General features: G+C 37.7%; 1 protein-coding gene across 2 annotated transcripts in view; it reads right to left on the bottom strand.

The window, feature by feature from the left end:
• Positions 1 to 283: 283 nt before the first annotated feature.
• Positions 284 to 13,743, bottom strand: part of Arp2 (Actin-related protein 2) — a 205,273-nt gene continuing 191,813 nt past the window's right edge. For both annotated transcript variants that reach the window (XM_067138557.2, XM_067138558.2), the window contains one exon: positions 284 to 5,404. In XM_067138557.2, the coding sequence (XP_066994658.1) occupies positions 5,234 to 5,404 (171 nt within the window). In that variant the 3' untranslated portion in view covers positions 284 to 5,233. The remainder of the gene's footprint in view (positions 5,405 to 13,743) is intronic.

Raw genomic sequence — 13,743 nt, 5'->3', positions numbered from 1 at the left:
TTTGCAGGAGAGTTCGTGCGCAACTGGCTCCGCACATGTTCCCTCTTCTTTCTATCAGGATGGCATCTAAAACTTACCAATCTGATGGAGAAAATGTATATCGAAGGCAGGACACTATACAGAAAAGTGATCTCTATATGTGTATTGTTTTTGCTTGATGCATTAAATCAAAAAAATAATTCCTGTTTTTATTTGATCTGCCCTCGTACCTACTCTGCCTCCAGGGTACCTAAAAGTACACACTTCTCACTAAAATACTGAGATGTAGCAATAAAACAACAGATATGTTATGGATGTTTTATTGACATTTAACTCAAGATTTATAACCGACAATATTGATGAACAGACACACTGTCTTTCAAGAACAGAATGTATCAGAAGTTATCTAACATGTAACAAATAAATAATCAAAACCTTTTCATTTTCAGGAAAAGTTTCTTTCTTTTCAAAATCAAGCTGCATTGTGTTTACAAAGTATCACTTCTAAAAGCTCTATAACTGGCAATGTAGAAAATTAGTACCTATTTACTACGAGTGTTTTGGAAAACATAGACAAAGTCTGAAAGCAAATAAAATAGTCATAGATTTAATCAGAACTGGGAGTATATTTGCCTACATTTCTTATACCATAACAAATTATAATAATTTTAGGCACAAGGAAGTTTCAACAAAAACACCTGTTGCATGAGAATTAGAGATAAAGAGTAGTTTGAATCCTTTCACTTTTAGTGGAAGTTTGTATCTGATGTACATATGTATAAAAATTATATACAATAAGAAGATGATGACGCCCAACATGCTTATCAACACAACTAATTATTATGCATCTTTTTCTTTATTTTTTACAATCTGCTTTATCGTAAGTAATAAATTTCATATTATTCAGTATTGAAGAGCAATATAACGTAAAACAAGAACTAAAGGCTTCCACCTATTGACTACGTAACCTAAAAATGTTGCATATATTTGAAACTAGTAATGGTTTGCTAGAGACCATTATCAGTCAAAATCATAAAGTTAAGTCAATAATCCATAGATACACCTGATCTCTAAATTTTCAAAAAACATGATATAAAAATAACTTCTAAAACAGACAATAATATTGCATCAATTCTACACAACACAATCTCAATTAATAATAATAACAATAATAATAATAATAATAATAATAATAATAATAATAATAATAATAATAATAATAATAATAATAATAGAAAATTCAGCTTAAATGTAGTAGCTGTCTGTACACCTATATCGGCCAAACAGGTAGAGGTACTTAGAACATGCAAATATAATAGATTTTCAGCTATGGGAAAACATATGGACTCAAACCATAAATTCACGAATACTGATCAAGATCTGCAAATCTTAAAAATAGTTAATAAGGGCTCTCTGCTCAATATGTTTATAAATTGTTTCATCCACTGTGACCAATACTTTAATCACAACTTCAACCTTAATGAGATATCAGAAAATCCAAACCCTTTATTTGATCTATTAATTCCTATTTTCAAGGAAATTAAGTACTCTAAACACCTTTCTTTGTTTTTCTCCAAATTCCCTCCAGCAGTCACCCACCATTCCACCTCCCCTCTAGCACTCAGCTGTATTCTATTTCTTTGCTTTTGCTCTTTCAACTTTTTCAAGGTTCCATAGTGAAAACAAATGAACATCAACATTCACACTTGTTTCAGCTGAACTGAATTCAGAAAGATTCTTCAAGTGTTTGACCTGGTTTTTTTTGGGAGGTACGTTGGAAGAAAACGTTGAGAACTTACACTTGCACTGAACGTCAACACACTGTTATTTCATAAATTACCGGTATATTTCAGTGAGACCAAAACTAGTTTTAGGCTATGTATTCAACAGGTGGAAACTCTTTGCTTTACAGACACACTTTTCCTTTGAAATGGAGCAGTTTTGAAATAAAACATTCATTCTGATACATTCTGTAATATATAAAAAACATACATACAAATGCACATATATAAAAATCACTTTCAGTCATGACCTAATTAATTAGCACCTTGCAAGATCTTCACCCAAGCTATTCCTAGGTAATAATTACACGTATGTATATCGAGGAAATCACGTATGTGACATTTAATTAACATTAAGTGGAGCATGACAGTATCACATAAAAGGTAACAAAGTGGACTTAGTATTCTAAATTATACAACTAAGTTCTCATCAATATTCAGACCATCTCTTTGGAACTGTCAGCAAACGCAGATTTTATGAAAATAGTTTGTGGCTACACATTAGGTTTAGCAGAAAATATGGTAAGGTTAGTTTTTGGCTTAACTCCTTCTATTTTCTGCTCTATTTTTATTAACTGATCTCCGTAAATAACTTTGCAATCCTCAGCCAGGCTTGCATAGGAAGATCAATGAAGAAATGAAATGGCGTATGGCTTTTAGTGCCGGAAGTGTCCGAGGACATGTTCGGCTCGTGAGGTGGTCTTTTGATTCGACAACCGTAGGCGACCTGCGCATCATGATCAGGATGAAATGATGAAGACAACACATACTCCCGGCCCGCGTGCCGGCAAAATTAACCAATGATGGTTAAAATTCCCAACCCAGCCAGGAATTGAACCCGCGACCCCTGTGACCAAAGGCCAGCACACTTGCACTCCATTTAGCCATGGAGCCGGGCGGAAAGCAATATGTGTATGCAAAGACGCGAGAGATCCAAACAGGCTGGAATGAGATAGGAGTAAGAAAACCTTCGCTAGTCTCGGACTGATTCTACACGACAGAAGTTAATTATCACTATGTAACACTAGATATTCCGAACTGCGTTTGAACTAAGAACCAGCCTCCCCATGCTTTTCAAAAGCTTTCTGCTGAATGCATAGGGCATCTAACCTAGCCTCTGATCCACAGCAAAGTTTTTATTTTTTGGCACTGTTTTACGTCCCACAGCAATGATGGGGTACATCGGGATGGAAGCGACCATTTGCCTGGTGTAACCACAGAGAACCATTTTCAGGACCGTCCACCATCTGCCACAGCTAAGAGACCCACAGGCGAAGTGGTGACTGAGTGAGCTGTGTGTGCATTATGGCTCATTATAGTTCACATTTGTTACTTGCTCAGCCTGTCAACTCCAAGCATGATTTCAAGAAAGATTCCTGGATGTAAAAGCTTCAGATCATTAAAGAATCCAACCTTAGAGTAACTTTTAGGTTATGGTAAGAGTTCAGCATAAGAAATTGGACAGCGAAAATTTTTCACCGATGAAAAATGAGATGATTATGCCGTGAAAAATGCGTAAGAACAGTTGCATCACCACTGCTGACTCAGGTGACACATGGCAATGAATGTCATGCTGGCTGATAGGACGAACACTGCACGTTTGGTTCTTAGTTCGAATGCACTCCCGGTATATCTGATACTGTTGGCAGATTGACTGGTTCTTCCGTTCTGCCCCAGGCAAGCCATTCTTCCGAATGCTTTCTCCTTACCCAGCTTAGGTGTATTTCCCATTTTCTGCATTTGTTTAATAATTTTGTAAGTTCTATGAGATGGTAATTGTGAGAACATGTGACATGCCTAAGGAATGGCTTCATTAATCAGAATATCTTAAGAGACAACTAATACACTGATAGATATGAACAACAGGCTTGGCAAAACAAGTTCTTCATTTCCAAGTAAAGATAACAAATTCAACATAGAAACACACAAAACAAATACAGCAGAAGTCCGTTATAGCAAGAATTCATAACTGCAAAAAAAGTTATATCCAATTTTTCTTAAAAGTCGTGAAAAACCCTATACACATTAAAATCTATATGAAACGACAATCAGTTCGTTCAAAACTTGCATTTTTGAGCATGATACCCACACTACAGCTTACTTGTTTGTTATTTTTTGAAATCCGATGCTAAGTGAAAGTGGATGTTTAATTTCGTTCTGAAAAAAAAATTACAGTATCACTCCAGAGGCCTCTGTGGCAGTTTCCTTCTTCATACAAATTTACATGGGAATAGCCTATTCAAAATTTAACTAAATGTGAGAAAATATAAACCATCCTCTGCAATCAGTGATGTACTCTGCCATACCTTACTTAATTTCAGTGTAGAGTATTAAAATTAAGCTATTCGTTACTTCAGCTTTTATTTCTAACGAGTTGCATATCATTTACACATTTATAACGAAAACTTGTTATCCTCTTTCATTCTGAATTTTCTTTTACACAACAGCAGTCGACAGGTTTTACTAATCAAGTCCGACATTGCCTTCGAATGTCGACGAGAGAGCTTGCAAGTGCACACAGGGAGAAAACAATACCGTACCAAAGATGATTGATCACTTTTTGTGCCAAACGTTTCAGTTTTCTTATTCGAATAGCGTCACCTATCCTTACTTAACCGTAATATTTCAACTGCCAGTAGAGAAATGATAACCTCCTCTCTCCAAAAATATAAATTTACCGCTGAAATCAATGATGCACTCTGCCTTAGCTTGAGATGTAACCCAATATTTAGTTATCGTTTACTTCAGCCATTATTTTTAACAACTACTATCGGAGAAGTTATTTATTACGAAAACATGTTCTCTATCACTTCCATTTTTCTTTACAGAACACGAGTCGATGGGTATTTCGAATCGACTCCAACACCGCCTTCGAGAGAGCTCGCTAGTAGACATGGCGACAAAATGATACCGAAGATTATAATGGTTGGGTGCATAAATATGGGTAACTGAAAAATCGCATACGTTTATTCTCTCGTAATAATGGATGCGTCAGTGATAGATCTGTTGCTGTAACCAAAGGACAATACAGTTTAATATAGGAATTTTGAAGGGACAGACAAAATCTGACATATGCTGTACTCGCTATAGTGGACTTCTACCATACCAATATTCAAAATATGGATTTTTTATCTTAATGCCTTGAATACTGACCAAGAGTTAGAATTTATACATACTCTGGATGTTACTATCAAGCTCCTATCACCTTTGGGTAAGGCATTCAGAAAAATAAACATTTAACTTGCCATAACCACATTTTTTGTACCTGTTTACAAGCTAGAAAACTTCATATGGAGAAAACAATAACAAAGACATGTAAAAGAAACTCTACAAACTTCTTAATGTCACTCACTCTTAGGCCTTGAACTGTGTGATTAATGTGGCAGTATCATCAGCGAACTCACAGATGACTGGAAGAAACAGAAACTGTTCAGGGACATTAATACTGAACATGGCTCTATTTCTCCTCACCCTTAACTTGATCTAGCACCCAACTTTTTTAGCACTCCCACTCCCTTTTCCTGGTATTCTTCTTTCGTCATCCAAAATGTGTCACGATCCTTCATCACTTCAGCTAAGACGGCACCTCCAATAAACACCATATCCTTACGTCGTGGTGGATCTTCTATGCGAATTTTAAATTTCTGAAAAGAAACAATATAATATTTGATGTATGGGTGAACTCAGGATATATTATGAAGAAATAACAGACATGAAAGTAACAACGATTGCTGGTTTATAATTTTCATGTTCCGTATTGATGACAATATAATTATTCTAGACTAATCCACCTAATCAATACAGTATGAAATTAGTACTCCAAATTTATTTTAAACATGGTACTACTTTTAACATCAATCAGTTCTATCTTAATTTTTCACCAACTGTTTTAATTTTATGCAAGTGTTCGACAAATTATTTATAGATCTTCAGGACAGTGATTTATATTTATTGAAGTATACCAACAGATCATAAGAATTTTCAAGTATTGTGTTGTACCCTCAAGACAGCGACTTATTTAATATACACTGAATATTAGATCAGAACTATTTTGAAGTGTTATGCTATCTGTTTTTGTTATAAGTATGGCCAATTAGTTTTTTGTGTGTTTTAAGATTGATTTTGGCTTAATACCAATAGCCCGAAACTAGAACCATGATTAAAATAAACTCAAGTACTAATTTTATATTGTATTGATTAGGTGGATTACCTCATTTATCTACAATGACTGCTGGTACAAACAAGTGGGAACAATGGCAGGAGGAAGCCTAAGTAAAGTAAGTGGTAGAGTCATGCGAGTGAAAGTTTCCTAGGTGAATAATTATGGTGAGGTGCTTAACATCTAGGTCATCGGCCCACAGAGTAATAATGGAAGGTAAAGGAAGTAGAGGGAGATCAAGGAGACTCAGTTTTTAATGACAAGGGATGTAGGAATGAACAAGCTTAGAAAGCTAGTTGCAATCAGACTGAATGCTGGAACATGTACCTACTTTACAACAACTTGAAAAATCTTTATAAACAAAATCATACATGTGTAAGCTTCTAAGAAGGAAAACTTTGCCAAGCCCATTACAAAATTGCCATGTGTTTTGTAAAACACACAGGTCAAACCACTAAAGGCAGCATTAGAGTAAGGAGCTCGTACGAGTATCATGCGATTGTGACAGCCAAATGGGCATCAGTCAGTCATTTCCCCTACATGAATGCAGTTTGTGGTATTTGTTGTTGACGTTCTTTCTTGAGTTCCCAGTAAGAATTACGATTATGGGCATCAGTCAGTCATTTCCCCTACATGAATGCAGTTTGTGGTATTTGTTGTTGACGTTCTTTCTTGAGTTCCCAGTAAGAATTACGATTATTTGTTATATTTCTGTTCAATACGGGTGACAGAGAGAAAACACGTTTAGTGTTACACATAAGATAGGAATCTTAAAAGGGTCCACCTTTTCAATACAAATAAATGTTATAATTTTATTTACAACATATATTTACACTTGGAACTAGTTTCGACGTTGTTTGGAGTCATCAGCCAAAATGTGGGAAATAGGCATAGGCGTAAGCATCCAGAAATTTACATTATACAAGATGTTAAATCAGTGTGATTAAATGAGAGACATGAAATAGTGAAATACAATGTCAATTTACAAAATGGTCATGAAGGGTGAGTCTAAATTGTATAAACATGAGTTAGGGCTCAAAAATATAATCACTTAAAAAACATACAAACCGCAACAAAACCATGCGGAAGTTCGAGATGAAATTGGCAGACACTCTTCCACTGAATGTTGCCTGCCGCGAGTGTAGTACAAAACATAGTTAGATTTCAAACAAACACAATCGTCTCAAAAATGCACATAACATTTTAAAATATTTTTGGGTTGAGATGAAACTTGGCAGTTAGGGATTGAAATCACTTGTTCACTAAGCGTCAATTCAAAACCAGCTGTGAAAGGCGAGACAAAATTGCACAAGCGTGAGTTTGGACTCGATAAATGCAAAACCTGAAATACATGCAACACACTCGAAACTGTAGGTTCGCGATGAATTTGGCAAATAAAGGTCTGCGTTCACTCATTTATTGAATGTCACTGGTGCGAGTGTAGTTCAAATACGAGTTAGGATTTAACAGAATCAAGCCTCTTAAAATTGCACAAGACATCTGAACCCATGGTGCGAGATGAAATTGGCAGTAAAGGTTCGAATTAGTAGATATTCAGTAATGACACTTCAAAAACAGTCCATGAAGGGTGAAACAAAAGCTATAACTCACACGAATTAGGACTCATTAAATACCAATTTTCAAATACATATTACATATTCAAATTTTTCGTAAGTGCAAGGTGAAATTGGCAGTTAAAGAATTAAAATTTGTAGACACTTCTTCGTCAGATGGCATATAGGTCAAGCGCTCAACATATCCAAACTGTACAAATGCATATAACATATCTAAATCCAAGTGTGAGATGACCATGGTAGTTAAAGAATCACATTTGTTGAGGGTGTAGTAAACATATTCAGCTCGACAAGAATACAAAATTTGAATTATGTAAGACGTTCATCTGAGAGCTTAGAAGTTGACTGTGCTAATATTTGTGGTCTATTGTTGCAACGTTACGTGTAGGGTGGGGGCAGTTTCTATGATGTTCACAGTTCACTGCGGGACCTAAGGCGGTAAAGCTATGGCGCGAGATGAAGAGGAACAGAGCACGGTGGATAGTTTAGGTCGGGGGAACGGCCATTGTTGGATTAGGAGGGGAGAGGGGAGGAGCAGTGGAAGGAGGGGTACTATGGAGGGTGATGCGGTGAAAGTGTATGGCGTGACAAAGTATTATGCATAATGTGAAAGACAGATCTGTTTTTCGGAATATTAATATTTTTGAAAAATTCAATGAGAAAGTCAAACAGGATCTTTGGTTTCTCTGAGATATCATTAAAGTTTAGGTTTGGATTGAAATACTGATCTAAATGAATATAGAGGTTTTCAGTGACGTCTAGTAAAGAACCTTTGTTTACAATTTTTAATACTTCAAGATTTTGATCTATATCAGTAAAGTTGTGTTTAAATTCTTTTATATGTAGCCCGACTGCAGACTTTATGGCACTGATATGTTCTGCATACTTATGCTGCGCTTGACCTATATGGCATCTGACGAAGAAGTGTCTACAAATTTTAATTCTTTAACTGCCAATTTCACCTTGCACTTACGAAAAATATGAATATGTAATATGTATTTGAAAATTGGTATTTAATGAGTCCTAACTCGTGTGAGTTATAGCTTTTGTTTCACCCTTCATGGACTGTTTTTGAAGTGTCATTACTGAATATCTACTAATTCGAACCTTTACTGCCAATTTCATCTCGCACCATGGGTTCAGATGTCTTGTGCAACTTTAAGAGGCTTGATTCTGTTAAATCCTAACTCGTATTTGAACTACACTCGCACCAGTGACATTCAATAAATGAGTGAACGCAGACCTTTATTTGCCAAATTCATCGCGAACCTACAGTTTCGAGTGTGTTGCATGTATTTCAGGTTTTGCATTTATCGAGTCCAAACTCACGCTTGTGCAATTTTGTCTCATCTTTTTTTTTTTTTTTTTTTTTTGCTAGGGGCTTTACGTCGCACCGACACAGATAGGTCTTATGGCGACGATGGGACAGGAAAGGCCTAGGAGTTGGAAGGAAGCGGCCGTGGCCTTAATTGAGGTACAGCCCCAGCATTTGCCTGGTGTGAAAATGGGAAACCACGGAAAACCATTTTCAAGGCTGCCGATAGTGGGATTCGAACCTACTATCTCCCGGATGCAAGCTCACAGCTGCGCGCCTCTACGCGCACGGCCAACTCGCCCGGTGTGTCTCATCTTTCACAGCTGGTTTTGAATTGACGCTCAGTGAATAAGTGATTTCAATCCCTAACTGCCAAATTTCATCTGAACCCAAAAATATTTTAAAATGTTATGTGCATTTTTGAGACGATTGTGTTTGTTTGAAATCTAACCTATGTTTTGTACTACACTCGCGGCAGGCAACATTCAATGGAAGAGTGTCTGCCAATTTCATCTCGAACTTCCGCATGGTTTTGTTGAGGTTTATATGTTTTTTAAGTGATTATATTTTTGAGCCCTAACTCATGTTTATACAATTTAGACTCACCCTTCATGACCATTTTGTAAACTGACCTTGTATTTCACTATTTCATGTCTCTCATTTAATCACACTGATTTAACATCTTGTATAATGTAAATTTCTGGATGCTTACGCCTATGCCTATTTCCCACATTTTGGCTGATGATGACACCAAACAGCGTCGAAACTAGTTCCAAGTGTAAACATATGTTGTAAATAAAATTATAACATTTATTTGTATTGAAAAGGTGGACCCTTTTAAGATTCCTATCTTACGTTCTCAGTTCAATACGGATAAAAAACGAAATTCTTAGATTTAAATAGTGTTACACAAACAAGCTAGAGACATAGTGTTCCCTGTGTATGATTTCTTCAAGCGCGAGTCAGACACAGCACGAGAAGTATATCCCAGCATTGTGAAATGTCACGAGAGAACAGCCGAGGCATGCAGTGTAGGTCTGACAACTGTACAGAGGATTGAGAGTGAAGCAAATCTTTCTATTAAAGCCAGCTATTCTGAAGTCACCAGGAAAGAAACGTAATCATGCTTCATGCCGAATCACCAGACACTGCTGAGTGTAAATTAATTTTCAAATGATCGAAGTCTAAGAAATCTGACTATTACCATTCAGACATGATTTAAGTTCATTTCAAACAGTGGTTTATTGAACAATTACTGCCATACCTCCATCCACATTCAGTTATTGTTATGGACAATGTGAGCATTCAACAAAACTCCTCAAAGGCTGACATATTGTCTTCTAATGACATCCCCACAATCCATCACAAACCAGACCTCAACTGCTCACAAGCCCACATACCATAGGTACGAAACAGATAAAACATGGACATCGTGTAGTTACACTGCAAATGTATAATTGCCAGTACAATCCAACTGAGCTTGTGTGGGTGCAGGTGAAATCGTATATTTGAGAAAGAATAGCAGATGTTGAAAGATCGACAGCATTACAACTGGAAATTCTAAGTTCCCATGGAGGGAATTAGATTCTTTTCCACCAATAGAGCATATAAAAAAATCAGATCAAAAATTAGATGGATGGCTTTTCCGGCGTTTGCTCTATTAACCAGCGTTTCGTCTTAGGTCTGACACTAGACTCTTCAGAGTGGGATGTGTCAGACCCTACCCACTGACGCTGGGGTGTATGCAGGTGAACTTATCAGAAGCTTATTTATAAAGCACAGTCTGATAACTGCATATGGGAGATAAAACTCCACAATGGAATTAATGCCCGCCTAGCAATTCCAAATGGAAATTCTAAGTTCCCATGGAGGGAATTAGATTCTTTTCCACCAATGGAGCATATCAAAAATCAGATCAAAAATTAGATGGATGGCTTTTCCGGCGTTTGCTCTATTAACCAGCGTTTCGTCTTAGGTCTGACACTAGACTCTTCAGAGTGGGATGTGTCAGACCCTACCCACTGACGCTGGGGTGTATGCAGGTGAACTTATCAGAAGCTTATTTATAAAGCACAGTCTGATAACTGCATACGGGAGATAAAACTCCACAATGGAATTAATGCCCGCCTAGCAATTCCAAAGGAATCTAATCTAATTCCCTCCATGGGAACTTAGAATTTCCATTTGGAATTGCTAGGCGGGCATTAATTCCATTGTGGAGTTTTATCTCCCGTATGCAGTTATCAGACTGTGCTTTATAAATAAGCTTCTGATAAGTTCACCTGCATACACCCCAGCGTCAGTGGGTAGGGTCTGACACATCCCACTCTGAAGAGTCTAGTGTCAGACCTAAGACGAAACGCTGGTTAATAGAGCAAACGCCGGAAAGCCATCCATCTAATTTTTGATCTAATTTTTGATATGCTCTATTGGTGGAAAAGAATCTAATTCCCTCCATGGGAACTTAGAAATTCCATTTGGAATTGCTAGGCGGGGATTAATTCCATTGTGGAGTTTTATCTCCCGTATGCAGTTATCAGACTGTGCTTTATAAATAAGCTTCTGATAAGTTCACCTGCATACACCCCAGCGTCAGTGGGTAGGGTCTGACACATCCCACTCTGAAGAGTCTAGTGTCAGACCTAAGACGAAACGCTGGTTAATAGAGCAAACGCCGGAAAAGCCATCCATCTAATTTTTGATCTGAGCATTACAACTTCCGCTTGGGCAGATTGTGTCATGCAGGAAGGTTGTGACAGAGTAATCGGCAGGGACGTTGTTACGGAGCCTTTCATTATCAATCTTTGTGAATCTGATTCCCCCGAGTCAGACAGCTATGATGACAGCATGCAGGCCTTGGTTGTGAACTATGCAAGTATGTTATACTGTATTATAATATTCTCTGAGAAAATTTCAGGGTGCTCACTGATTAACTTGCTATGAATACACCTTATTTCATCATTCCACATGCGTCAGACTGGCTTAGCCATTAATGCACGATACATTTTTGATATCGAATATGTGGTCCAATTTCTGCGTTAATTGTAGGTACCGTACTTCTGCTAAGATTTTAAATGGCGTAAAACTACACACTTCCTCCTCTGAAGAGCGTAGCACCAGAAGAAAGAGACAAATGACTATCTCACACTACACAGAACATTCTCATTCACCTGCGTTCACATGTGCTCTTTACTCTAAGACATATGGAGTCATTCTATATGCTTAAGTTGAAGGAAGAGATATTTAAGAAAATTCACAGCTCTAATAAATACAGCCAGTTCTGAGATAATCATCTATAACTGGGGTTGGGATACAGTCACCTTATAACAGCACATGTATGATGGACATTCCCAAGAACCTAAAGAGCATAACCCACACGTCATATAAACCCGATATTTTTTATTAGCAAAGTTATATTAATGGTCAAAATTCAACAGAACTTTGAGAGACCTAAATAGGAACAATGAATTAATGACATACCCTCAGAAGTACTGACTGCCTTACAAGAAACCAGCATGGCAAGGTCATTCCATTTAGTGTGCGATGGAATATACAATACAGGAGAAGTGCCATCCAATTTTAGACAATGTTGTTATACCTAGAAATCAGGTGCTGACAAGTGTGAAAACTACCACATCATTAGTTAAGTGGTATTTACAGAAGAATGAAAACGAGTTTGGCTTCAGAACAAACACGTGAAACAATCCTGATCGTAGAGGATACGTGGCATTCGATAATGTCGACTGGAAGATGTTTGAGATTCTGAAGGTGATCGGGAACAGATACCGAAAAACAAGAATTATCTACAATCTGTATAAAAATCATTCTGCAGTGATAAAAATCGAGAGCTATGAAAAAGAAGCAGCATTCCAGGAAGGAGTGAAGCAAGGCTGTTGTATGTCCCATCTCCTTTTCAGGAGGAACTTGGAAAGCAATCAGAATCCAAGGAAAGATATATCTTATCTGAGTCTGCAGTCTTCTAGGAGTAGATGACCAAATCAAAAGTAATGGAGTGCAGTTGAAGAAAGTGAGGTGATGCAGGAAGCAGATGGGTAGTAGAATAACTAATGATGGCAGAAGTTCGCCTGGAGTGTCAGCTCACAAAGAAAGTGAGGTGATGCAGGAAGCAGATGGGTAGTAGAATAACTAATGATGGCAGAAGTTCGCCTGGAGTGTCAGCTCACAAAGAAAGTGAGGTGATGCAGGAAGCAGATGGGTAGTAGAATAACTAATGATGGCAGAAGTTCGCCTGGAGTGTCAGCTCACAAAGAAAGTGAGGTGATGCAGGAAGCAGATGGGTAGTAGAATAACTAATGATGGCAGAAGTTCGCCTGGAGTGTCAGCTCACAAAGAAAGTGAGGTGATGCAGGAAGCAGATGGGTAGTAGAATAACTAATGATGGCAGAAGTTCGCCTGGAGTGTCAGCTCACAAAGAAAGTGAGGTGATGCAGGAAGCAGATGGGTAGTAGAATAACTAATGATGGCAGAAGTTCGCCTGGAGTGTCAGCTCACAAAGAAAGTGAGGTGATGCAGGAAGCAGATGGGTAGTAGAATAACTAATGATGGCAGAAGTTCGCCTGGAGTGTCAGCTCACAAAGAAAGTGAGGTGATGCAGGAAGCAGATGGGTAGTAGAATAACTAATGATGGCAGAAGTTCACCTGGAGTGTCAGCTCACAAAGAAAGTGAGGTGATGCAGGAAGCAGATGGGTAGTAGAATAACTAATGATGGCAGAAGTTCACCTGGAGTGTCAGCTCACAAAGAAAGTGAGGTGATGCAGGAAGCAGATGGGTAGTAGAATAACTAATGATGGCAGAAGTTCGCCTGGAGTGTCAGCTCACAAAGAAAGTGAGGTGATGCAGGAAGCAGATGGGTAGTAGAATAACTAATGATGGCAGAAGTTCCCCTGGACTGTCAGCTCACAAAGAAAGTGAGG

The sequence above is a fragment of the Anabrus simplex genome, chromosome 1 (assembly GCF_040414725.1).
Source record: "Anabrus simplex isolate iqAnaSimp1 chromosome 1, ASM4041472v1, whole genome shotgun sequence".
Classification (NCBI taxonomy): Eukaryota; Metazoa; Arthropoda; class Insecta; order Orthoptera; family Tettigoniidae; genus Anabrus; species Anabrus simplex.
The sequence above is the reverse complement of the archived record's forward strand: the minus strand, read 5'-3'. Positions and strand labels throughout refer to the sequence as shown.